This window comes from Eupeodes corollae, chromosome 2 (genome assembly GCF_945859685.1).
Source record: "Eupeodes corollae chromosome 2, idEupCoro1.1, whole genome shotgun sequence".
Classification (NCBI taxonomy): Eukaryota; Metazoa; Arthropoda; class Insecta; order Diptera; family Syrphidae; genus Eupeodes; species Eupeodes corollae.
Genome location: NC_079148.1, coordinates 81,729,460 through 81,755,824, shown reverse-complemented (window position 1 = coordinate 81,755,824; position 26,365 = coordinate 81,729,460). Strand labels below are relative to the sequence as shown.

The window sequence follows — 26,365 nt, the reverse complement described above, 5'->3', positions numbered from 1 at the left end:
GTTTTCTTATTGTATGTGTATGTACTTATATAGAATACACTCGTAAATATAAACTCACAACTCATCCAAAACGAAATAATTAAAGAACGTGGCTTGCACCAGAACACAGAGTCCTGCGGTGATTTTCAAAACAAAAAACTAATAATAATACTTGTCTTGTCTACATTCAAGATTTACTGCCTGCATCTATTCATCCTAAGGTGAGAGGAAAAGGTGATCAATGTTCACTTTCTGTGTGTATATAGTCATATAAGAAACGATACCTCAGGGTTTGTAACTAATGATTACCGCATTTCATTCAATAATTTACAAAACAAGAAACGAAGAACAAGAAGGTCTTGAGGCAATCAAAGGGATAATTAGGAAAACTGCACATTACATCAGCAAACCCAGATAGCTTTGGTTAAGTCTATAAAGGGGTAATGATGACGATGAACGGACCAAGAAAAAATAGTATAATAGTACAGAAGCAAGCTTAATTCTCGCTCTTTCTCAGCGAGAGAGGTGAAAGACCTCTAAGCATACTCCGCCGCAATATATTGAAAGAAGGCAATGCATCTCTAGCTGAAGAATTTTTTATATTTCGAACTTCAAATAACATCCTAGGGTCAGAACCAAACTTATCCTACAAAGTAGCCTTGGATCCTACTTCATCTAGCAACTTTTCAACACGCTTTAGTTACGTTATCCTTTAAACTTTTATTAAAAGTATCAGAATTTAAAAATGGATATTACTCGTAACCTTACCCCTTTAGTATGCGAAGTAGTACGACAATTGATATTTTTTTAAGATTTGGGATCTAGATTTTTTTAAGGAAATTGAAAGCTAAGATCATGGAACATACTAAATTAAATACGGGCCCTTCATAGAAAATAGTAAATACCTGTTTTTAGTTTTATAGAAAATCCATCCTTGTTTAATATGTGTCCTCATTAACTCTTCACATCCAAAGTAGAGTCTTTTTTCCATTGGAAAACAGGTGTGTTCCGTCCGCGCGCGCTAGTTTAAAAATTCTTCATGAGACAGGGAGACAGATAATATAGTATGGTTAATTCTCCAGATTAGATATTTTATATGAGTTAACACCATAGAACTTCATTGCACGTCTGTTGGCTAGTTGGACGGTCGGAAATTGTATTGATAGATACTAGTATTTCTTGATTGTAAAGAAGTACAAAGACAAACTCGTATATTGTTCATACATACGTTATCCATATATTCATCAGTTAAGCATGGAAAGGCAATTTAGCTCAAACAAATAAGTATCTAGATCAAGATTCGAATCAAATGTTCCTTTGTAATTATATGGTGTATCAATAACATTATTATTTCTTGTGTTGGTTCTTTTGCCTGCAGTTATATAAGTGAATGCTGTTTGTATGTATAAATAAGATTCTGGAAAATGAACATAAAAGTAACATTTTCGAAATATGGTGATACAATGCCATTGAAATGAGATAGACACAAATATCTCATGATAATGATGGAATGGGTTTCGTTAGCTGGTATTTTGAGCTTAAAATCGTTTAATCAATGTCTCCACCTGTACAGAAATATAATTGTTTTGGTATTTGATTTTTTGTTTGCACTTTCAACTTCAAAATTTAAAAAGAATCTCGTTATAATTTAAATCCATATGAACTTATTCAAATTAATTCACAACATTTACATATTTACCGATACTCGACCTGGATGAAAGAATCAAAAAATTAAGATGGTTTCTTTTAAATGTGTGTCTTTTTATGAACTGGCATCCACACGCAAACAAGTTGAACTTGTCATTTCTAATAAGACTTAATTCAAATATTATATTAATTATACTGGTTTATAAAAATATTAATTCTAGTCTGATCCTATACTTTCGATGGGTTTCTTAATTCTATATGTTTGCAAGAATTTTACATAAAATTGTAAGCACACAAATTGTTCAAAGTTCTAAGTCGCTAGAATATGGTTCTTAACAAGGCCTAGTGCGTAGTTGATTTGAAAACGTATTAAATATAATTTCAAAATTGTTTTTAGGGAGATCTCAAACATTTAAATTATTTAATTTCAACCGATTTCCGCACAAAATAAAGAATTGTATCCAACTCTATGTTACATATTGTTGCATCCCCGAGAGAATAGAAATTAAAAAAAAATGTCCCATTATAAGTTTTTTATTTCAATTAAGTTTTAAATTGGTAAAACAAATTTAAAAAAAAAACTTTAAAAAATATAATATAAAGTGAAGCAAAATCTATTTGCATTACTTTTCTAAAAGGCGGTCACAGCGTCAGAAAATGTGTAAGCAATTTGTGACTTAGGATTTCTTCTTTACAAAGCCATACTAGTTTTTTTTTACTTCAGAAGGCAGCTATAATGGAAAAAGATAATGAAGGGTGGAATCTGAACTTCTTCTACACAATGAACCAGAGCAGGTTGGAATACACGTCCAATTGAGGTTTAAATCATAAATTGAAAATTAAGAATTATCATTTTTTTTATATTTACATGCTAACTACTTCATCTTCAAAGAGTTTATTTTGTCTCTTCTAATTTAACGCACTCGATCCCGATAAAATAGTTAGCTGCTACACTTTATCCATATGTGTATTCCAAGTTACCTAAATTTTTTTAGAAAACGCGCTTAATAAGATACACTGGGATATAACCGGTTTAGCAGAAGTAAGGCGACAAGGCGAAAGCATACAAGAACTCAACAACGGAAATATATTTGCTTACTTCGGAACTAAACAAGGTCTTTATGGCGTCGTCGGTCGGTTTCCTTATAAACAAAGAGTTAAAAAAGAATATTCAAGAAATTAAATTATTTAACGATAGGATAATAGGAATGAAAGTCAAAGTAGAGAATTGTAACATATCCATCATACAAGTCAAAGCACCAACTGAGAAAGCAACTGATGACGAGATGAATCGCTCTTACAAGACACTGGAAATAGCGACAGCACACTTTAAAACAGAGATTTTACTGATAATCGGTGATTTCAATGCTAAATTAGGTTTCAGGAAAAATGGCGAAGAAACCATTATGGGAGAATATGGCTACAGTAATCGAAATGAAAGAGGTAGTCGTCTTACCCAATATATTTGGCAACAAAAAATTATAGTTGGAAACTCGTTATTTAAAAAGAAAAAGTAAAATCAATGGACCTGGAATTCACCACGCCAAAAGTACAAAAACCAAATAGATTTTATTCTTTGCAATAAAAGATCAATCCTTAAAGATGGGTCCGTACTTAATAACTTTCAATTCGAATCAGATTCATCGGATAGTACGCGCGGAGTTGTTAATCAACCATAAAACTAGACAACTTCATAAAACTACAAGAAAAGTATTAACAAAATCGATAAGTACAGATATCATCAAAAGTTATAATGCTGATCTTCTTCAAGGTTAAATGAACCTACTCAAATAGCATATAACAAAATGGAAAAACTATAAAAGAATCTGCAGACAGGTATATTCTTACTGCTGTATCTCAAAAACCGCAAAAACTATAGAGTGAAACTCTAAATATGATAGCACTTCGTGATAGTATTCGAAAAAAGACCAATCTGAATGCCCAAGAAAAACAGGATCTGAAAAATATACGGAAGAACATCAAGAAACGTTGTCAAGAAGACATCCAAAAATTCAATGACAACAAAAAATTCAAAGACAGTAATCGAAGAAACGAGATCAATAAACCGTTAATCAAATAATAGAAAAATGCAAAGAGTATATAACATCACAATATACTTTGCCTTCATTGATTTTGCAAAGGCGTTTGACACAGTAGAGCAGAGATTTATTTGAAAAGCGCTTCTCAATCAAGGTGTAGACGAAAAAATAGTTCGAATCCTAAAGAAAATGTATGACAGCAGCACATCCCACATAAAAACGGAATGCATCGGACCAGATTTTAAAATAATTTCAACAGCACTCTTTTCCGCAGCCTTAGAAGGAGTATTTAGAAAGCTAGACTGGGAAGACAAAGGATTGAAGATAAATGGCAAATGTCTCTCAAACCTCCGATTTGCCGATGAAGCAGTGAAGAACTTCAAACGATGCTGAACGAACTGTGCTCGGAATGCGGAAATATTGGGTTGTCAACAAATCAACAGAAAACTAAAATTATGACAAATGGTGCTTCTAATCCAGTTAGTGTTAATAACAATATATTAGAATACGTTGAAGACTACACATACCTTGGGCAGATTATCGCATTCAAAGACAAATTTGGATAGGATTTCTTCTTACTTATGGGCTTGTTTTTAGACTAAATGATTTTGGTTTTAGGTAAGTATTTAATATTTTGAGGTTTTAAGACAATTTTATAGGTCCTTGGGGCAAGAATTGAAGTTCTTGACTATTCTGAGAGAAATGGTTCTTACGACAACAATGCACGTTTTTAAACGTAACGATACCGATAACATTAATTTTTGGCACAACAATGTTTATTCTTCGTGTTTTGAAAATAATGTTCTTGTTTTAAATATAAAAGTTATTAAATTTTGAGAACTTTATTTTTGGTTTTAAAATAAAAGTTTTCAAGACTTAAATAACACTTTACTGTCTTAAGTTAAAATAAAAAGTTGTTGGGCAGATTTTAACCTACATATTTTCTTGAGACAAAGTATAAAACTTTTGGCATAACTATTTTTTTCTCTGAGTAAAGTAAAAAAGGATATAGAGCAGCGAATGACGAACGCTTGGAGGCAGTTCTGGAACGTTAAGCTTCCTCTTACATTGAATATTTCGAATAAAACAAAGAAATATGTGTTTGACTCAACAGTTCTTCCAGTCCTCACCTATGGGTGCCAAACTTGGCAAGTCACGAAAAACACTGAAATGAAACTCCAATCATGTCAGAGAGCTATTTTGAACGTTCATATTGCCCAGCAAATTAACCATCAGAATATAAGAAGTCAAACTAATTTTGAAGACGTTAGACACAGGCTTAAGAAACTCAAATGGGAATGGGCAGGACATGTAATACGTACACCTGATAATCGATGGACAAAATTAATAATCGAATGGATACCCTAAGAAATCAAAAAAAGCGTAGGTGGACAACATAAACGCTGGAAGGATGACATCCGAAAAATATGCCCACTTTATTGGAGAGAAGCACTAGATAGAAGAAGATGGAGAAGTCTGGGGGAGGCTTATGCTCAGATAACCTAAAATTATACCTCTATTTTCAAATAATATCCTTGTTTTGTTGGGAAATCTATCCATAGTAAAGTAGGATTTTGCACGAATAACAAAAACAATAGCCATAGTGAGAATAACACCGATAAAAGTTACAGTAGAATCTCACTATAGATAGGTTTTTGACATTTATACGAGCCTCGAATGGATTTATGTGATTTCGTTCTCAAATGTTGGTACGATTGATATTGCATTTGTATCTCGATGGCTGTGTTCGTTAAGTATTGAATTTGGAATCATGTGTGTTTTCCATTGCGGAAAAAACGAATCTATTACTATTGATATTATTAAGTTTTGTTAGTGAAAATGGACTAACTGGGCTTATTTTGCAAGAAAAAACAATAGAAACGATATTTATGTTTTGCTATGTTTCCTCAGTTTAGAATAGATAAATCTCAACTTGATTCAGGTATATAAAGAATTGAGGCGAGCTTCAAGCTCGCTTCAACACCACATGTTAATGCAGTAGTCTACGAACAAACCCCCTTTTTGAAGTTTTTTATTATTACTTTGACAGATCTTCTTTGAGTTGTACCAATTTTAAAATACAAAAATTTGGCCACTTCGGATCGTTTTGTTGGGAATTTCTCACTTTACTATTATGAAATTCGAACAAAACGCAAGTAATGTATATATTTAAATTAGTTTTAAACCTTGATAGAATTATTTGTCTCTTGTAATTTAATTAATTTTACTTACACATACTTGTTTAAATGTAATGTAAATATATTCAATCAAATGGTAATTATAATATTATTGTAAATTTTAGAGTATCAATGAGTGAATAAAGCTTGGAATAGTAATAATTATAATAATAATAATAATGATAATAATAATATAAATAATAATAATAATATAAATAATAATAATAATATAAATAATAATAATAATAATAATAATAATAATAATAATAAAAATAATAATAATAATAATAATAATAATAATAATAATAATAATAATAATAATAATAATAATAATAATAATAATAATAATAATAATAATAATAATAATAATAATAATAATAATAATAATAATAATAATAATAATAATAATAATAATAATAATAATAATAATAATAATAATAATAATAATAATAATAATAATAATAATAATAATAATAATAATAATAATAATAATAATAATAATAATAATAATAATAATAATAATAATAATAATAATAATAATAATAATAATAATAATAATAATAATAATAATAATAATAATAATAATAATAATAATAATAATAATAATAATAATAATAATAATAATAATAATAATAATAATAATAATAATAATAATAATAATAATAATAATAATAATAATAATAATAATAATAATAATAATAATAATAATAATAATAATAATAATAATAATAATAATAATAATAATAATAATAATAATAATAATAATAATAATAATAATAATAATAATAATAATAATAATAATAATAATAATAATAATAATAATAATAATAATAATAATAATAATAATAATAATAATAATAATAATAATAATAATAATAATAATAATAATAATAATAATAATAATAATAATAATAATAATAATAATAATAATAATAATAATAATAATAATAATAATAATAATAATAATAATAATAATAATAATAATAATAATAATAATAATAATAATAATAATAATAATAATAATAATAATAATAATAATAATAATAATAATAATAATAATAATAATAATAATAATAATAATAATAATAATAATAATAATAATAATAATAATAATAATAATAATAATAATAATAATAATAATAATAATAATAATAATAATAATAATAATAATAATAATAATAATAATAATAATAATAATAATAATAATAATAATAATAATAATAATAATAATAATAATAATAATAATAATAATAATAATAATAATAATAATAATAATAATAATAATAATAATAATAATAATAATAATAATAATAATAATAATAATAATAATAATAATAATAATAATAATAATAATAATAATAATAATAATAATAATAATAATAATAATAATAATAATAATAATAATAATAATAATAATAATAATAATAATAATAATAATAATAATAATAATAATAATAATAATAATAATAATAATAATAATAATAATAATAATAATAATAATAATAATAATAATAATAATAATAATAATAATAATAATAATAATAATAATAATAATAATAATAATAATAATAATAATAATAATAATAGTAATAATAATAATAATAGTAATAATAATAATAATAATAATAATAATAATAATAATAATAATAATAATAATAATAATAATAATAATAATAAAAATAAATAAAAAGGGGAAGACGAAGTTTCGAAAAGTACCATTCATAGGTATGAAATTTAAAGACAATTGAAGCTTATATAATTAAGAAGAATTGTATGTTCACATTAAAATATTTATTTCTGAAACGTAAGTCCTTAGAATGTTTGCGTAAAGAGCTATAGACTAAGTTACCTTTGAATCTATAAAAAAAATAAAAAACAAGGATCACACAAATTGATTTTATTTAATTATTATAAAGATACTCGCATATCAATGAAGAAAAAGGTAAGGGTATATGAAAATGTTATTTTAAATTAGTTATAATATGTTTTAGTTACATAGTATTGCTTGTTAAAAAATTGAATAATTTTTTTGTATTTATTATTACAAAAAAATGTGTAAGAATCAAAATAATGCAGTATACATACACATATTTGTTTAATTAATATACATATTTTCAAAATAAAAAGAGAGTTGCGAAGTTACGTATTTCTGACTCTTGGTGCTTCACAAATTCGATCCCTACGTTCTTGAATGGACTGTGGATCATTGCTATAGAACTTATCTATCATGTTGCTCCTAAAAGATCTTAAATCACAAGATCTGAACCGTCAATTGTAACACCGCTAGAAAACTTCTCTTGCTAAATTGTGATTTATTGACTCTTGAATTTGTAAAGCTATTAGGGACAGACATACAAAAACAGTAAACTGGCCATGTTAAAGCTTCTAAGATTCATTTTGCAAATATGAACAAAATTTCATATTATTCAGCTGCAGGTGTTCTAGACCCTGTTTTTTTGTAGGTTATTTTTGTCAATATTTTAACACTAAAAATGTCCATATTTTTATGTTTATGAATTTTCGCCCTTAATCTTTTGTTAATGACATTAATTACTTTTTTACAATTCGTAAAGTATGTGCTGCTTGGTGAATTGACCTTCCAAAAAGAGGTCATGTGAAAGAAACTGAGAATAAAATTGTGTATTGTGGCTTATTTATACTAACCAGGGGAAGAACCAAATTATCCAAACTGCATCCATGTAACAAAATGTGGCCATCTAATGTTCTATTTGTCTTCCCATTGGAAGTTACTGTAATCGATTGCCTAATTAATAATAGGATTATTTTATTCTTCTTAATATTTGTTTCTTGTATAACTATGGATGCTTTTGGCGCAATGGTGCCGTAAACCACATTTTTAGTTTGTCCGTTGTCATGTCACCAAATGACCAACTGGAGATTCTTTTATGTAACCACTTGGTCCATCTTTAAAAACATAAATATCCCATTCTATACAATTTATTCACAATAAATTTCATGGCAAAATTACGTTTAAAGGGTTTTAAGTTTTTCTATTTATTTATTTTAACGATTTGATAAACTTATCTTTATTGCTTGAGTTTAAATTCATATACAACTGTGTATACATATGTGAGTTATTAAAAAATTAAAATTAAAAAAAAGGGTATTTTCTGGAATGATAACGGTTCCTAGTACTCCACGCTTGTAACGAATTTGGGTTTATATGTTTCAAACTATTGACGCTATGTTTTTTGTGGCTTTTTCTTGGCGTTTGCAATATAATATCGGTAAAACAAAAATCATAAATCGGACTATCTCAAAAATATTATTTATTTTATTTATTTTAAGCTTAAAAAATAGTTTATGAAATCAAATCAATTTTACGAAAATGATTTTCTTTGCTTCACTGATTGCTTTAAAAATTAAAGAAACAATAAAGAATCAACAAAACATCATGGATGGCAACCAACCACAAAATTGAGACAGAATGCTCTCTTGCATTAAACTTGGCAATCTGATTCGGTCTCTGAACTAAAAATTTTCACTCTTCTAGGATTAGATTTAATGATGGACGTGAAGATGAAAAAGAGATGGAGAGGTTTGTTCATCTAGTCCACATCACGTTCGCGTTCGTTCGCCCCTTCGATTTGTTCTTATGGTGTGAAACCTGTTGGTGACGAAGACGGCCATAATGATGATAGAATTATTATTATGATTATGATTGCTATTTTTTCCTATAGCAATGCAATTTTCCCACAAAGTTGTTACTTGCCATCAGGTATCAGGTACAGGCATATACATAAATATTTTATAACAGTGTGTTTCCATTATGGGAAAGACCAATCAAAACACCATGATGCACTTTGGTAAGACCCTTATGGTCAGCGTGAGTTGCTATAATCAAGCAAAAATCTTCTCAGTACGTGATAAATGCAAATTTTTTTCTCATTAGATTTTTGAATTACCTGAGTTTATTGCAGTGTAGTATATGTTTGTATGTATACAGAAACCATGACCATATGTACGAGTATGTAGCTATATTTCTTCCAGAAAGTGTGACAAGTTTAAACCATGTTGCTTGAAAGTATTTACAGTGTAGAATCCTCCATATCGGTTGAGTTAATTTTGTAAATAAAATACCATCTCTTTGAAGTGGAAACAAATTAAACTTAGTGTTGCCACTGTAAGAAAATGGATGTTATCCATCTATCCGCGTTCTGCTATTGCCAATATACTATATTGGTTACTCTGTAAAAAAATGTCAAGTCATAAAAGTAACATTTTTCATATGTTTGTTTATTCTTCAAACATTTTAAGCCTTTTTTCTTTCTCTTTCAGTTCAAAATACTTTAACATTTGCAAAACGAAATAAGCATCTACCCGTCATAATGAAAGCTTATTATTAGGCTACTCAAATTAACCCAGATAGAAAGCAGAATTGCCAATTGTTGTGTTAGGCAATAAGACATAAGTAAATAAATATTAATTTATCTAATACTATGAGTATACACACAATATATCCTGTTTTTTGCTTGTCAACAACAAATTTGGCAAGTTATTGTCAGAAATCTGAATTTTGGATTAAATTCAGCAAAAAAGCTGATTCATTAATAAGATTTAAAATCTTTTTTTTACCTTTAACTTGAAAACAGATAAACCACAAAATAAATAAAAAGAAAATTAACTGACTAAAATGTAATAACGGCAACGCTATTAACAAATTGTTCTCCTACATTTACTATGAAGTTATCTTTATATTAACTAAAATCAATCAAAGGCCTTCTTCTTCTTCGACTGACAGGTTATTTGCGGTTACTGTTTTAAATTATTTTTTGTACCCATCCTCAATGTCTATCATCATCAACTGTACAATATTTCACATCTTCTCTAAAAAAACATTACAATGGTTCTATGTGTGAATTTTTTTCTAGTAAAGTTATAGGTAGGTACATTATATCTCAAATCCAAAATAGCTTTTGTGTTTGCCTCAGTGAGATACATAATTTCCCGTGAACTTGAATAACCTGCACGCAAGCTGCATTGTGGCAGCGCCAGCGTCGTCGTTCTAACGGAACACAGCATTATAGACGTTCTTAGATAGAAAGACAAGTTTATTAACAACAGTTGAAGATTTTTTTGTTTTGCTTAATTAGCCGTGAAGTTCTGTCAACTTCAAGGAAATGTATGATATTTTTGAAAGACTTTTTAACAACAAGCTGTCCTGAAAAAAAATTGTAGCTGGGTAAACTTTAAGTACGTTTGTACCTACTAATAATGGTTAGTTAATTTGTATGTAATGATGTCAAGTAGTAATTTATATTCTATCTTTTGTAATAAGTATGTTTTAAAAACACATATATATCTAATTATGGAACGGAATAAAGATCGATAAATTTGTCTATTGAACCCTTTTTTAAAAAAAAAAAAATGGTTAATTGGCTTAAAAAAACGAATAAAGACTTATAAACGTAAGTTCATGTTTATGTATACTAATTTTGAGCTTAAACTTAATAACATAAACATTCAATTTAAAAATCATTTCGCACTAATCTAGTTTTGCTATTTACTTACAAGTGATTTGGGTCGCAAAAACCCATTTTTTCACCCTAAATACACTGACGCAAAATTTTAAACAACTATTGATAAGGGTTTAACAATTTACTAAGGGATTCCAAAATTGTAAATCTTTCTTTTCGTGTAGCGAACTAGTAAATTGCTAATTGCCCTTTATTAAAAATTAAGCATCCAAACCTGTGTCTTAAAAGTGTAAAAAAAATGTACTTTTAACCTTTTTTGAATCTTTGTCTTACGTTTTTATTTGTTGTGTACCTACGTGTGTTACATTATTTATTATCATTTTGTTCCAGATGCGGACAACGAACTTTGCTTACCGCACTGCGATAGCGTTGGCTACAATTGCATGTTTCGTTTGCTTACTCCCCACCGCATATGGACGCATGGCATTCGAAAAGCTCACCGACTACGACTTTTCCGGTACGTCATACTTTAGTGTAAAAAACTTGTCACTATATGAATGTCAGGGCTGGTGCCGCGAGGAGCCGGATTGTCAGGCAGCCGCATTCAGTTTCGTTGTGAACCCACTGTCACCATCGCAGGAAACTCACTGCCAGCTGCAGAATGATTCAAGTGCACACAATCCGTCTGCGGTACCACAAAGGTCAGCCAACATGTACTACATGGTAAAACTGCAGTTGCGCAGTGAGAATGTTTGCTTGAGACCGTGGTCGTTTGAACGTGTACCTAATAAAATTATTCGGGGTCTCGATAATGCCCTGATCTATACAAGTACAAAAGAAGCCTGCCTGTCAGCCTGTTTGAATGAGAAACGATTCGTCTGCCGGTCTGTTGAGTATGACTACAACAACATGAAGTGCGTGCTCAGCGATTCAGACAGGCGCAGCAGTGGCCCATTCATTCAATTAAATGACGCACAAGGAACTGATTACTTTGAAAACTTATGCCTTAAGCCCCAACAAGCTTGTAAAAATAATCGACAATTTGCAAACGCTCGCATGGGAGTGTCAGATGAGAAAGTAGCACAATATGTGGGCCTGCATTATTACACTGACAAGGAGTTGCAAGTTACATCCGAGTCGGCTTGTCGACTTGCCTGTGAAATTGAAACTGAGTTCCTCTGTCGATCATTCCTTTACCTTGGCCAACCACAGGGTTCCCAGTACAATTGCAGGCTTTACCATTTAGATCACAAGACTTTACCTGACGGACCGTCGACCTATTTGAATGGCGAACGTCCTTTGATTGATCACGGTGAACCAATTGGCCAATATTTCGAGAATCAGTGCGAAAAAGCACCACCAGTAGCGCCAGGTTCATCGCCACAAGATAACACCTTGCCCGTTAGTATTGATGCCACTGAAGATCCAAACCTTAATAATTTGACAAGAACTGATGTGAACTGTGATAAGACTGGAACTTGCTATGATGGTATACTAATTGAATTCCATTTGAGCTTCTATTTTAATAATTGGTTAATTTTTCTGCTTTAGTGTCAGTTCACTGCAAGGACACACGTATTGCTGTTCAAGTTCGAACAAACAAGCCATTCAACGGACGTATTTATGCTTTGGGGCGTTCGGAGACATGTAACATTGACGTGATCAATTCGGATGCATTTAGATTGGATCTAACAATGGCGGGACAGGACTGTAATACCCAAAGTGTGGTAAGTAGTGTATTTAAAAGAAACTATTAGAAATGATGGTCATGTTATTTTTTTTTTTAGACCGGAGTCTATTCAAATACAGTTGTTCTGCAACATCATAGTGTTGTCATGACGAAAGCTGACAAAATTTACAAGGTCAAATGCACGTATGACATGAGTTCCAAAAACATCACTTTCGGAATGATGCCCATCCGCGATCCAGAAATGATTCACATCAACTCTTCGCCAGAAGCCCCACCACCAAGAATTCGCATTCTCGATACAAGGCAGCGTGAAGTCGAAACAGTGCGCATTGGAGATCGTCTAATGTTCCGTATTGAAATTCCCGAAGACAGTTAGTGTCGAAGAAGAGAATTAAATTTCGTTTTATTTATAAAAACTTGTCTTCTTGGTTTTAGCGCCCTATGGAATTTATGCCCGTTCGTGTATTGCCATGGCCAAGGATGCTCGTACCAGTTTCAAGATTATTGATGATGATGGCTGTCCCACTGACCCCACAATATTCCCCGGTTTCACTGCTGATGGCAATGCCCTTTTGTCAACTTACGAAGCCTTCCGTTTTACTGAAAGTTATGGTGTGATTTTCCAATGTAATGTCAAGTATTGCCTGGGACCATGTGAACCAGCTGTTTGTGAATGGAATATGGAATCATTCGAATCATTGGGTAGAAGAAGGCGTCGTTCTATTGATAGGTAAACACTCAAAATTATGAATGTATTTATATTGCGTAGACATAATATTAGTCATTCTAAAATATTATTTTTTTTAGTTTAAAAGCCAAAAATTATAGATAATCATAAATAATGTCCCAAAATATGAATTTGCAATCATATAAGAAGCAAACAGTAAAATGTTAAAAAAAGTGTTTAGCTTAAGGCCATTAAAAGCTGCACATTTTAATATTTGTTGTTAGCACATTACTAAACAATTATGCTGTGGCAAATTATCTTTTTATTTTGGGATCGCTTTAATAATCCGTTCTATATTTCTATATTACATTTTGAATTATTAATAAATGTTAGACTTCAAAGAACGTTTCAATTCTGCCGTAAAACGATTTTGAAAGAGTCGAAAACGACTGATAATGTCATAAATTGATTAGTAATTTTTAAAATATCTCTTTTTTTTAGTAACGAAACCAAAGAAGCTGATGATGATATGAACATTTCTCAAGAAATTCTTGTTCTTGATTTCGGAGATGAGAAAAGAGAATTTTTCAAGGCGGATCCAAGTACCGATTTCGCCAAAGGTAAATTAAAATTCGTAAACAGTGTTGAACTTGGAATTAGCACACACATATATATAAAGTGACTTAAAATAAGCGGTATAATTACGCCATGCACAATTCATCAGTTTTTAAATTGAATGTTCAAATAAATACAAATTCAATCCAATAACAATAGACAAATAATTCATTTTCATCCATTTTCGATGAACATTTGATTTCATTATAAAGATCAAATTTTGAACCATTTTTAAGCACTTTTCCATCGGTATTATAGCCGTAACTTGAACAATATTTGTTTTAATGGTTTTATCTTACCACGTCAAATAGCGTCATATTGGTGGCTGATTGATGTCACCAAAATGTGAAGTTAAGCGGCTAGGAAATTTCTCACGCAATAAAGCCATGATTGGTCGTATATTCTATTATTTGTATACAAAACGTGTTAGAAATGTGACTAATCGCTGAAGAAAATGTAGTTTGTATACTCAATTTTGGGAAACTATTCAGCCTTGAAAAATTGGGCTAGATATTGGCCATTAATCGATGACAACACCTGCTTTATACAATAAACAGAAGCTTTTACAAAGCAGAAAGACAAAAACACAAAAAAGTTGAATAAATATTATTTTTTAAAATGCTTTTAAATTTGAATTGAATTAAAATTGATGCTTGTCCTACATCTATGGCAACTTCCTCTTTCACCATTCATTATTTGAATTCGTATTTATTTTTAAATTACAAATTGATGAACTAAAAATGTTTGATTTTAATATGTTTGAATAGCGCTTATTTAAAGAAAACACAAAGATATCAGCTAATTCTCTGTTCAGCATTGTAAATTATATACCAGACTTACAATTTTTATAATTTGTAGATAAAACTGTAACAATAATCGAACCATGTCCAACAAAGACATCCGTGCTAGCTCTTGCCGTTACATGTGCCCTAATGATTCTGCTTTATATCTCAACTCTTTTCTGTTATTACATGAAAAAATGGATGCAACCGCATAAGATTGTTGCTTAGATATTAAAAAAAGAACTGCTAACATACATTGCTTTTCAAAATAGTTTTAAAATAGTTGCATTTTTACAATAAGAAAAAATTATTTCTTTCTAATACTTGAGTCTCCATCACGCTCTGACGCACACGCATCTTTAATGAGCGATAAACATGCAGAGAACTTACCTTATCGAAGCATATTACATTTGAAAGCTTATTTATACACTTAAGATGACACACACAACATTTTTTTATTTGTATACAAAAAAAAAACACCATTAGCATTATTAGTTATTATATCAAGCCACCCACAAAAGTGGGGACAAAATACACTTTCTATTAAGTTCAAGCTGATCGGAAGTAGGAATTGTTTTCGTATTTAGTAGTTTTCAAAGTTTGTAGCTGTAAAAGTATGACTTAATTTAGATACAAACTAAAACATCAATGATTTTCGTAACATCACAATTCTTTTTCTGCCGATGATAACTGATTGAGAATTGTTTGAAAACACTTTAGTCCTCTTTACCCGATCAATTCGAACTTAAATAGAGACTGTCAAATTATTTATTCACTTTGATTAAAAATTATATTTTATTTTTTATAATATTTGTTTGAAAAACAAAAATTAAAAAAAATTAGCCAATATAAACATTTTAACTAAATTAAGGATACAAACAATATTACAAGTTCTATATCGATTAAAAATGGGAATAAAGTGGTATCCTCTTGAAAAAAAAACACTATGTAACAGAATTAGTAGTTAAATTATAAATACTTTTAAATTAATTATTTTTAAGAAATCAAACTATTTATTATGGCAGACATTGCAATAATTACTGATTTAAAAAAATAATAATTTTAATGGTTACAAAAGAAATAAAATTTACTTATAAGGTGATTTAATATTTTTGTAATCTGTAAATATTTGCAAGACTATTTATAAATAAACAAATCTAATGAAAATTAAATATCATCCAAATATTATTCACATTTTATTTTTATTAGGCTTATCAATGTTTTTGAATACATAATAGACAGAATATCCGTTCTGAGTTGTATACGAAATACTAACAGGGAGGACCATGGATGCAATTCGTGCTCTGCTGTTACACTTATTTGTTTTTATTATTATGTATTAATTATTTGTAGACAAATAATTAAAATCACAACTAAATCCAAACAAACTAAACTGACGACGCGACGGCGGCTGCGTAGCGACGAACGTGCACTCAAATGAGTACGAACGCGACACAAAGGAGAGAACGAAAAAAAAGTGCAACAATACAGCTAGTTGACGAAGCTGTACCCGCGACTGCTCAGCTGGGCTGGGTTCTTTTGGAAGAATTTATTTGTATTAATTATAACAATATTGATCGATTTATAATAATCAATCAAATTGCTACAATTTAGAAATATGTGGTTACAAGTACCTACAGTGGGGTACGTTGCAATAAAAATGGGCGCCAGGAATTTTTTTTAAAACCGAAAAAGAAAATTCCAAAACTCTTTGTGGTTAGAAAAGAAACACAACGAACAATTGATTTTTAATTTAAAAATGTATTTCTTTGGGAAACCGTGGGATTGAAGATCCCTGGACTAAAACCCAAAATGTTTTCAAAATAAAAATTAGCGTATTACAAAAAAATATTAAATAATAAAAAAAAACAAATTAAAAAAAGAAAATGGGCTTTTACCACCGGCCGCGTACCGTAAAAAAAGAAAATGGGCTTTTACCACCGGCCGCGTACCGAACAAAAGAACAAAAAGAACAAAGAACAAAACAAAAATAGCTACTTATCTTTTTTCTATTTCCCTCCTCTTAAAATCCTCACACCTCGATCCTCTATCCTCGAATCTCTAATTTTCTTTTTAATTTCTTCGATTTCCTGATTTCCTTCTCCTCGATTTTTCCTTTTTCTTTACAAACTCCTCGAACTTTTCCTTATCTTCTTACTGCTCGCTTGTAAGGCTCTTTCTAGAGTGCCTTCCAAGCTAATTTCCAACTACTTTCTTCCTCCCTCGTCCATTCCAGTCACACACACATTCATACAACACAAGCATCCGTTTTCGTGATTGTCGGTCACGGTATCGCGGCTTCCTGGAAGCTTTACGCTCATCAGGAAAGCCACCGTTGTTGACTCTCAGCGAAACTTTACTTCCACACACACAATCACGGTTTCAACAAGTTGTTGGATGAGTTTCCAAAACTTGCCGAAACATAATGGCGAGTTCAGACCCCTTCCCAATCCCACCCTTACCTCCCAAGAAATGTGTTTACTTTTCGAGAAAAGCAAACCATTTCTTAAGGCTCAGCCGGGGGTAGACAACAACAACAAAGGATAACCATCATTACATTTAAAAGAAAAAAGAAAAGAAAATCATTAGTGTGGCATATTAATTAAACAAAAATGACAATGAAAAACCAAAAAAATTACTACTACAAAAGGGACTTGACTCAAACATTAACAAACGGTTTTAAATCCTTAACATGCCACGTTCCTCGCTCCTTACCGCGATCATCTATTAAGAGATATGTCCAAGGTGACATTCTCTTGCTGACCTTGAAAGGTCCTACAAATTTGGTCGCCAACTTCGCCGCGAAATAATTTGCTGAATCGGACAGCGCGAAGTTCCTACGCCAAACGAGATCACCCGTGTGATATTGCGCGTCCCTCCTACGTAAATTATAAGTCTTAGCAGCCTTCTTTCCCGCTGCTTCCAACTTCCTAGCTATATCCTCTCTCAGTTTCCGAAACTGCCTATCAATTTTCGTTCTATCTGGGTCCCTATCGCTATCCCTAATTCCTACATCATGGCCACTAGTTACCATGTTCCTACCGAAATTTGCGAAGTATGGCGACACACCTAAAACCTCATGTTGCGAAGTTCGGATTGCACAGGCCACTTTTGCCAGTTGCGAATCCCAACTCCGCTGGTTTTCCGAAACATACGCCCGGAGCGTAGTTTTGATAATCTGATTTATCCGTTCCGCCGGATTCGCTTGCGGATGATAATTCGCCGTAAACCGAAGTTGTGACCCGTACGCTTCGCTAAGCGTTTTCAGTTCCTTGCCACGGAACTGGGGACCGTTGTCACAGACGATCCACTTTGGAATCCCGAAAAGAAGAAACACGTTTTCTTCCAACTCCCGACATACCGCTTTCGCCGTTGCGGACCGTAACGCGAACAACAAGGGGAATTTTGTAAAATAGTCAACGACCGTCAAAATATAAACGAACCCTCGCGACGATTTTGGTAAAGGACCCACCAAGTCCACGAAAATCATTTCCCACGGTTGGGAATTACCGACTCGTTCGGTCATTAGACCAGCTGGATTTTCGTTCACCGGTTTCACACTTTGGCAAATTTTACAGTTCCTAATATACCTAGTAATATCACTCCTCATTTTGGGCCAGTAATATTTTTCTGTTACCCTAGCAAAAGTTTTCTTAACGCCCATATGTCCTGAAAGCGGAGCATCATGGCACTCGTTAAGAATTCTCGTCCTATCACTTTTCCCTAACACTAACTTCCACTCCTCACCATTATTATGAACGACTATATGGTTCAACTTAACATGTTTATAGAGCCGCCCATTCTCAACTCGCCAAGATGGGTATTCTAAAGGGCTCTTTTCTACCTGCGATTTCATTTTAATCACCCAAGGGTCCGAATCCGCTTCAGAGATACCAGCTACTTCTGGAACTCCCCGCGACAACATATCAGGAACGACATGTTCTTTGCCCTTTCTATGGATGATCTTGAAATCAAATTGTTGGAGCCGAATGGCCCAACGAGCTAACCTACCCTGCGGATGATCAGTTACGACTGTAAATCGAACACCTTCGAGATACGGCCGCAACTTTTCAATCGCCCAAAGGACCGCCAAACATTCCTTTTCGGTCGTAGAGTAGTTTCTTTCATTTCTATTCAATGACCGACTTAAATAACAAATGGCTTTTTCGCCATCCTCAAACTCCTGAGATAATACGGCCCCGATGCCATAGTCCGACGCATCTGTTTGTACAACAAACGGCCTTGAAAAATCCGGACATGTCAGAATCGGTGCCGTAACCAAACACTCTTTGGCTTTCCTAAAACTCTCCTCACATTCTTTTGTCCACTCAAATTTCTTACCTTTCTTTAAGAGATCGGTAAGAGGCCTAACTAAATTTGCAAAATTTGGTACAAACCTACGGTACCAAGAAATAGTCCCTACAAAGCTCCTAGTTTCCTTCACGTTTTTCGGTGGAGGAATCCTAATCATGCTTTCCACTTTTTCCGGGTCAACATCAAGCCCGTTCCTATCAACTACATAACCTAGAAATTTTAAAGAAGGCCTACAAAAATTACACTTTTCCCTACCTACTTTTAAACCTGCTTCTCCTAACCTTTTAAAAACTTCTTTTAAAATTTCTAGGTGCCTATCAAAAGAATCGGTGACGTTGATAATGTCATCCAAGTACACAAAGACGAACGGTTCTAAGTCAGGACCTAAAACGTCGTCAATAAACCTCTGCCAAGTTGCCGGGGAATTGTGCAAGCCGAAAGGCATCCTGCAAAATTGATACAGGCTACGCCCTGGTACGGTAAAGGCTGTGTACTTGCGCGATTCTTTTTCCATTGGAATCTGCCAATAAGCAGATTTAATGTCTAAAGAAGACAAGTACTTCGCGTTTCGAAGCTTGTCTAAAATAGCTGAAATAAATGGTAGTGGATAAGCATCCCTATCTGTAACCTCATTCAATTTCCTATAGTCAACACAGAACCGATAACTGCCATCTTTCTTCTTAACCAGAAGTATTGGCGATGCCCAAGGACTCTTCGACTTCTCGATCACTCCAGCCTCCAACACCTCCTGGAGCTCTTGATCGATATGTCTCTGAATCGCTGGCGAAACAGGGTAATATCGTTGTTTTATCGGTTTCAGCAGACGTCCTAATCTTGTGCTCAACTAAGTTGGTGCACCCTAACCCTTCGGTCATTGATTTAAAAAGTTCTTCTAACACTAATTCTAACTTCCTATTTTTAAAATCGTTCAAATCCGATTTTTCCCTAATCGCTACCATGTCTGTCATCGAAGCCAATCTCTCTTGGCTCGAAAAATTCCACATACCTGATTTCAAATCCAGGACTATGCCCGATAGTGCCCAAAAATCGGCACCCAAGATCAACTGGTGTGGAAGATTCGGAATGACCAGACATTCTATCAAAAAGGATTTGTTCTCAACCTCCACTGGTAGAGAAACAGATCCAGCTACACCTACACCTGTTCCATCTGCTAACGCTACTGACCCAACACTACTCCTTCCTAACCTAAGCCCTAACTCTTTAAAAATTTTCCACCCGTCACCACCAACAATGGTACGGGAGGCTCCTGAATCAAGCAGTCCTAAAAACTTGATTCCGTAAACCCTAACTCCTAAATATGGCCTAGTGTCCCTACCATTTGCCGCTAACGTGAAACTTAGAGTAACTCCTACCTGCTGATCGTCAGCAGACGACCTTCCTAACGCCGACGGACACCTTGTCCTGCTGACACAAGGGCCCGATTCCCGTTTCCCGAAGAATTACAATCCCTACGATTTACTCCCACAGCTCCACAACCGAAGCAACGTTTTTGAACTGGACATCCCGAAGCTACATGTCCTTCCTAGTTGCAATTATAACACCTGACTGTCTGCCTGAATGGATTCTCCGAAACTGGAGCAACAGCCGCTACTCGGTGTTGTCCAGACGAACTAGGTTGGTAACCGCACTCTGGTTCCAACAAATTTTTGCTTCTAGAAGGTGGGGTAAAACTATCTACGTTCACCTTAAGGGTGTCTAATTCCCTACCTAAGATAGCAAGTTCCTTAACCGTCTTTGGTTTGGCACTAGCTATCTGTACCTGATAGAAGGGATCTACATTTTTCCTTAAAATAGAAAGCATCCTTCCCTCTGACAAAGGTTTCGATAATCTACGAAACAATGTCCTCATCGTGGTAAGATACGCGCCGAAAGTTTCCTCCTTTCCCTGCGAACGCCGATTAATCTCCTCCAACAAGAGATCATCGTAATTCGCAGGAAGGAACTCCGCTTTGAGTTCCTTGACGAGTTCCTGCCAATCCACTAAATCTTCCCTAACCGACCTAAACCACATAAGTGCCCTACCATTCAAAAGCTCCGAAGCGGATTTAAAAAGGTGGCTTTCAGGAACATCGTTAGCTAGACGAAGTTCCTCCACTCTTTCCAGGAATGAATTTACTGATACTCCACCTGAGTCACCAGTAAACTTCACCCCCCACTTCCCTAAACGTTCGGTGCATTTCTGTTGAACAACCATTTGTTCAACAGAAGTGTCACCCCTATCGACCCTATTGCCTATTGGAACCCTAACTGATATGTTCCCTACTGCAGGACTACTGACACCAACTCTTGGCTCAGCCAACGTCACTGTAGCAGGGCCTAACGCAGACCGCGAACCAACACCTTGGGTCTGACCAACTTGTGTCTGAAGTTGGGTTTGAAGCGGAGCATCATGGCACTCGTTAAGAATTCTCGTCCTATCACTTTTCCCTAACACTAACTTCCACTCCTCACCATTATTATGAACGACTATATGGTTCAACTTAACATGTTTATAGAGCCGCCCATTCTCAACTCGCCAAGATGGGTATTCTAAAGGGCTCTTTTCTACCTGCTATTTCATTTTAATCACCCAAGGGTCCGAATCCGCTTCAGAGACACCAGCTACTTCTGGAACTCCCCGCGACAACATATCAGGAACGACATGTTCTTTGCCCTTTCTATGGATGATCTTGAAATCAAATTGTTGGAGCCGAATGGCCCAACGAGCTAACCTACCCTGCGGATGATCAGTTACGACTGTAAATCGAACACCTTCGAGATACGGCCGAAACTTTTCAATCGCCCAAAGGACCGCCAAACATTCCTTTTCGGTCGTAGAGTAGTTTCTTTCATTTCTATTCAATGACCGACTTAAATAACAAATGGCTTTTTCGCCATCCTCAAACTCCTGAGATAATACGGCCCCGATGCCATAGTCCGACGCATCTGTTTGTACAACAAACGGCCTTGAAAAATCCGGACATGTCAGAATCGGTGCCGTAACCAAACACTCTTTGGCTTTCCTAAAACTCTCCTCACATTCTTTTGTCCACTCAAATTTCTTACCTTTCTTTAAGAGATCGGTAAGAGGCCTAACTAAATTTGCAAAATTTGGTACAAACCTACGGTACCAAGAAATAGTCCCTACAAAGCTCCTAGTTTCCTTCACGTTTTTCGGTGGAGGAATCCTAATCATGCTTTCCACTTTTTCCGGGTCAGCATCAAGCCCGTTCCTATCAACTACATAACCTAGAAATTTTAAAGAAGGCCTACAAAAATTACACTTTTCCCTACCTACTTTTAAACCTGCTTCTCCTAACCTTTTAAAAACTTCTTTTAAAATTTCTAGGTGCCTATCAAAAGAATCGGTGACGTTGATAATGTCATCCAAGTACACAAAGACGAACGGTTCTAAGTCAGGACCTAAAACGTCGTCAATAAACCTCTGCCAAGTTGCCGGGGAATTGTGCAAGCCGAAAGGCATCCTGCAAAATTGATACAGGCCACGCCCTGGTACGGTAAAGGCTGTGTACTTGCGCGATTCTTTTTCCATTGGAATCTGCCAATAAGCAGATTTAATGTCTAAAGAAGACAAGTACTTCGCGTTTCGAAGCTTGTCTAAAATAGCTGAAATAAATGGTAGTGGATAAGCATCCCTATCTGTAACCTCATTCAATTTCCTATAGTCAACACAGAACCGATAACTGCCATCTTTCTTCTTAACCAGAAGTATTGGCGATGCCCAAGGACTCTTCGACTTCTCGATCACTCCAGCCTCCAACATCTCCTGGAGCTCTTGATCGATATGTCTCTGAATCGCTGGCGAAACAGGGTAATATCGTTGTTTTATCGGTTCCGCAGACGTCCTAATCTTGTGCTCAACTAAGTTGGTGCACCCTAACCCTTCGGTCATTGATTTAAAAAGTTCTTCTAACACTAATTCTAACTTCCTATTTTCAAAATCGTTCAAATCCGATTTTTCCCTAATCGCTACCATGTCTGTCATCGAATCCAATCTCTCTTGGCTCGAAAAATTCCACACACCTGATCTCAAATCCGGGACTATGCCCGATAGTGCCCAAAAATCGGCACCCAAGATCAACTGGTGTGGAAGATTCGGAATGACCAGACATTCTATCAAAAAGGATTTGTTCTCAACCTCCACTGGTAGAGAAACAGATCCAGCTACACCTACACCTGTTCCATCTGCTAACGCTACTGACCCAACACTACTCCTTCCTAACCTAAGCCCTAACTCTTTAAAAATTTTCCACCCGTCACCACCAACAATGGTACGGGAGGCTCCTGAATCAAGCAGTCCTAAAAACTTGATTCCGTAAACCCTAACTCCCAAATATGGCCTAGTGTTCCTACCATTTGCCGCTAACGTGAAACTTAGAGTAACTCCTACCTGCTGATCGTCAGCAGACGACCTTCCTAACGCCGACGGACACCTTGTCCTGCTGACACAAGGGCCCGATTCCCGTTTCCCGAAGAATTACAATCCCTCCGATTTACTCCCACAGCTCCACAACCGAAGCAACGTTTTTGAACTGGACATCCCGAAGCTACATGTCCTTCCTAGTTACAATTATAACACCTGACTGTCTGCCTGAATGGATTCTCCGAAACTGGAGCAACAGCCGCTACTCGGTGTTGTCCAGACGAACTAGGTTGGTAACCGCACTCCGGTTCCAACAAATTTTTGCTTCTAGAAGGTGGGGTAAAACTATCTACGTTCACCTTAAGGGTGTCTAATTCCCTACCTAAGATAGCAAGTTCCTTAACCGTCTTTGGTTTGGCACTAGCTATCTGTACCTGATAGAAGGGATCTACATTTTTCCTTAAAATAGAAAGCATCCTTCCCTCTGACAAAGGTTCCGATAATCTACGAAACAATGTCCTCATCGTGGTAAGATACGCGCCGAAAGTTTCCTCCTTTCCTCCGCTCCGAAGCGGATTTAAAAAGGTGGCTTTCAGGAACATCGTTAGCTAGACGAAGTTCCTCCACTCTTTCCAGGAATGAATTTACTGATACTCCACCTGAGTCACCAGTAAACTTCACCCCCCACTTCCCTAAACGTTCGGTGCATTTCTGTTGAACAACCATTTGTTCAACAGAAGTGTCACCCCTATCGACCCTATTGCCTATTGGAACCCTAACTGATATGTTCCCTACTGCAGGACTACTGACACCAACTCTTGGCTCAGCCAACGTCACTGTAGCAGGGCCTAACGCAGACCGCGAACCAACACCTTGGGTCTGACCAACTTGTGTCTGAAGTTGGGTTTGAATCTTAAGTGGAGTCTTTTCTTTTTCCACTTCCTCTTCCCTATCGCTATTCTCACTATCTCCAGTGAGATCTCCTAACAAACACAAAACCTTGTTCCGAAGTGAACTAACTTCATCTTCTTCATCTTCGGCCTCACAAGGTGTCCTAGCTAACCTGCCTATACACCACTCAATCTTTGTCACTATCTTAATGTACTCCGATGACTTTGGATTAGTCGGAGGTACTTTAAGAAGGACCCTAATCTCCTCAATCTTGGCTTCTATTGCCTCTATATCCTCTTTATAAGTGAAGGGGTAAACTAAACTAACTTCCATCGAGTTCCTCTTAACGAGTAACCTCGATGACCTCAATGCCTTCCGCATTTCCTCAACGGTCCCTACTTTCAACCCTCTGACCTTCATCTCGTAGGCCAATTCGTCCTGCGCTAATCTACCAATATTCATTTTAATTTCCAACAACAAAACTTTTAAAAAAAATTATTTAAAAAAATTATTTACAAAAAAATTAAAGAAAAAAATCTACTTTGTAACCCTGAACTAAAAGCCTAATTCGTAAATTAATTTATTTTTATTAATTTAAAAAAAGTAGTTAAAAATAAAAAAGTCCAAAATTATTTCCTAACAAATTCTAAAAGTAATCAAAAAATTGGGATGGTCACACCAACTCGAATTAACTACACTCAACTCTTTGAAAATGTGAAAATTAACTAACACTCAAAAATAGAAAACACACTCGCCAAAAAACTATCACTCAAGAAATAAAAACTATCACTCAAAAAAATAAGTCACTCGAATAATGGAAGTCGGTAGTGAAAAAAAACCTCTCTCTTAAACACAAAAAAAAGAGAACAATAAAATTGGGAACACAAAATGTCGAAGAAAAAAAAATTGTTTAAATATAAATAATCAAAAAAAGGAAAAAACAATTTAACTTATACGAGACACCACACAAAATATCAAAATTAATAAAAAAAAAACGAGTTAACACTGCACAAATAAAAAAATTATACTTGCGATTTTTGTTTTCGCTTTTTAAACTCCCTCGATGAATTTTTTAAACAGAAATGTCTCTATATTTTTCACCCTTCAAAAACATTGGTAACTCCGTTGATCAATTTATCCAACCAAAACACCTCGAATAAAACACCTTTTCCTTTAAAACACCTATAAAAAAAACAAGACGAATTAAAAGTTCTTTTTTTAACAATATATAGAAAACAAAACACGATACGAAATCTACCACCGAAAATTCTTCCACTCGGCCCCACACGTTGGGCTCCAATTTGTTACACTTTTTTGTTTTTATTATTATGTATTAATTATTTGTAGACAAATAATTAAAATCACAACTAAATCCAAACAAACTAAACTGACGACGCGACGGCGGCTGCGTAGCGACGAACGTGCACTCAAATGAGTACGAACGCGACACAAAGGAGAGAACGAAAAAAAAGTGCAACAATACAGCTCGTTGACGAAGCTGTACCCGCGACTGCTCAGCTGGGCTGGGTTCTTTTGGAAGAATTTATTTGTATTAATTATAGCAATATTGATCGATTTATAATAATCAATCAAATTGCTACAATTTAGAAATATGTGGTTACAAGTACCTACAGTGGGGTACGTTGCAATAAAAATGGGCGCCAGGAATTTTTTTTAAAACCGAAAAAGAAAATTCCAAAACTCTTTGTGGTTAGAAAAGAAACACAACGAACAATTGATTT

The 26,365-nt window shown here is 33.7% G+C and overlaps 1 protein-coding gene and 1 long non-coding RNA gene across 2 annotated transcripts in view; one reads left to right on the top strand and one right to left on the bottom strand.

Moving 5' to 3' along the window:
* The window catches only part of LOC129946500 (uncharacterized), a 60,763-nt gene extending 44,602 nt beyond the window's left edge, over window positions 1-16,161 (top strand). Inside the window, exons 3-8 of the mRNA XM_056056715.1 lie at window positions 11,671-12,769; window positions 12,832-13,007; window positions 13,068-13,341; window positions 13,406-13,700; window positions 14,139-14,257; window positions 15,111-16,161. Of these exons, the coding sequence (XP_055912690.1) occupies window positions 11,671-12,769; window positions 12,832-13,007; window positions 13,068-13,341; window positions 13,406-13,700; window positions 14,139-14,257; window positions 15,111-15,262 (2,115 nt within the window). The 3' untranslated portion in view covers window positions 15,263-16,161. The remainder of the gene's footprint in view (window positions 1-11,670; window positions 12,770-12,831; window positions 13,008-13,067; window positions 13,342-13,405; window positions 13,701-14,138; window positions 14,258-15,110) is intronic.
* Window positions 9,141-16,949, bottom strand: LOC129946503 (uncharacterized). Its single transcript, XR_008781618.1, has 3 exons — window positions 16,311-16,949; window positions 9,769-10,051; window positions 9,141-9,697 (listed from the first exon to the last, which is right to left on the bottom strand). It is a non-coding gene; the product is annotated as an uncharacterized LOC129946503 (long non-coding RNA).
* Window positions 16,950-26,365: the final 9,416 nt, after the last annotated feature.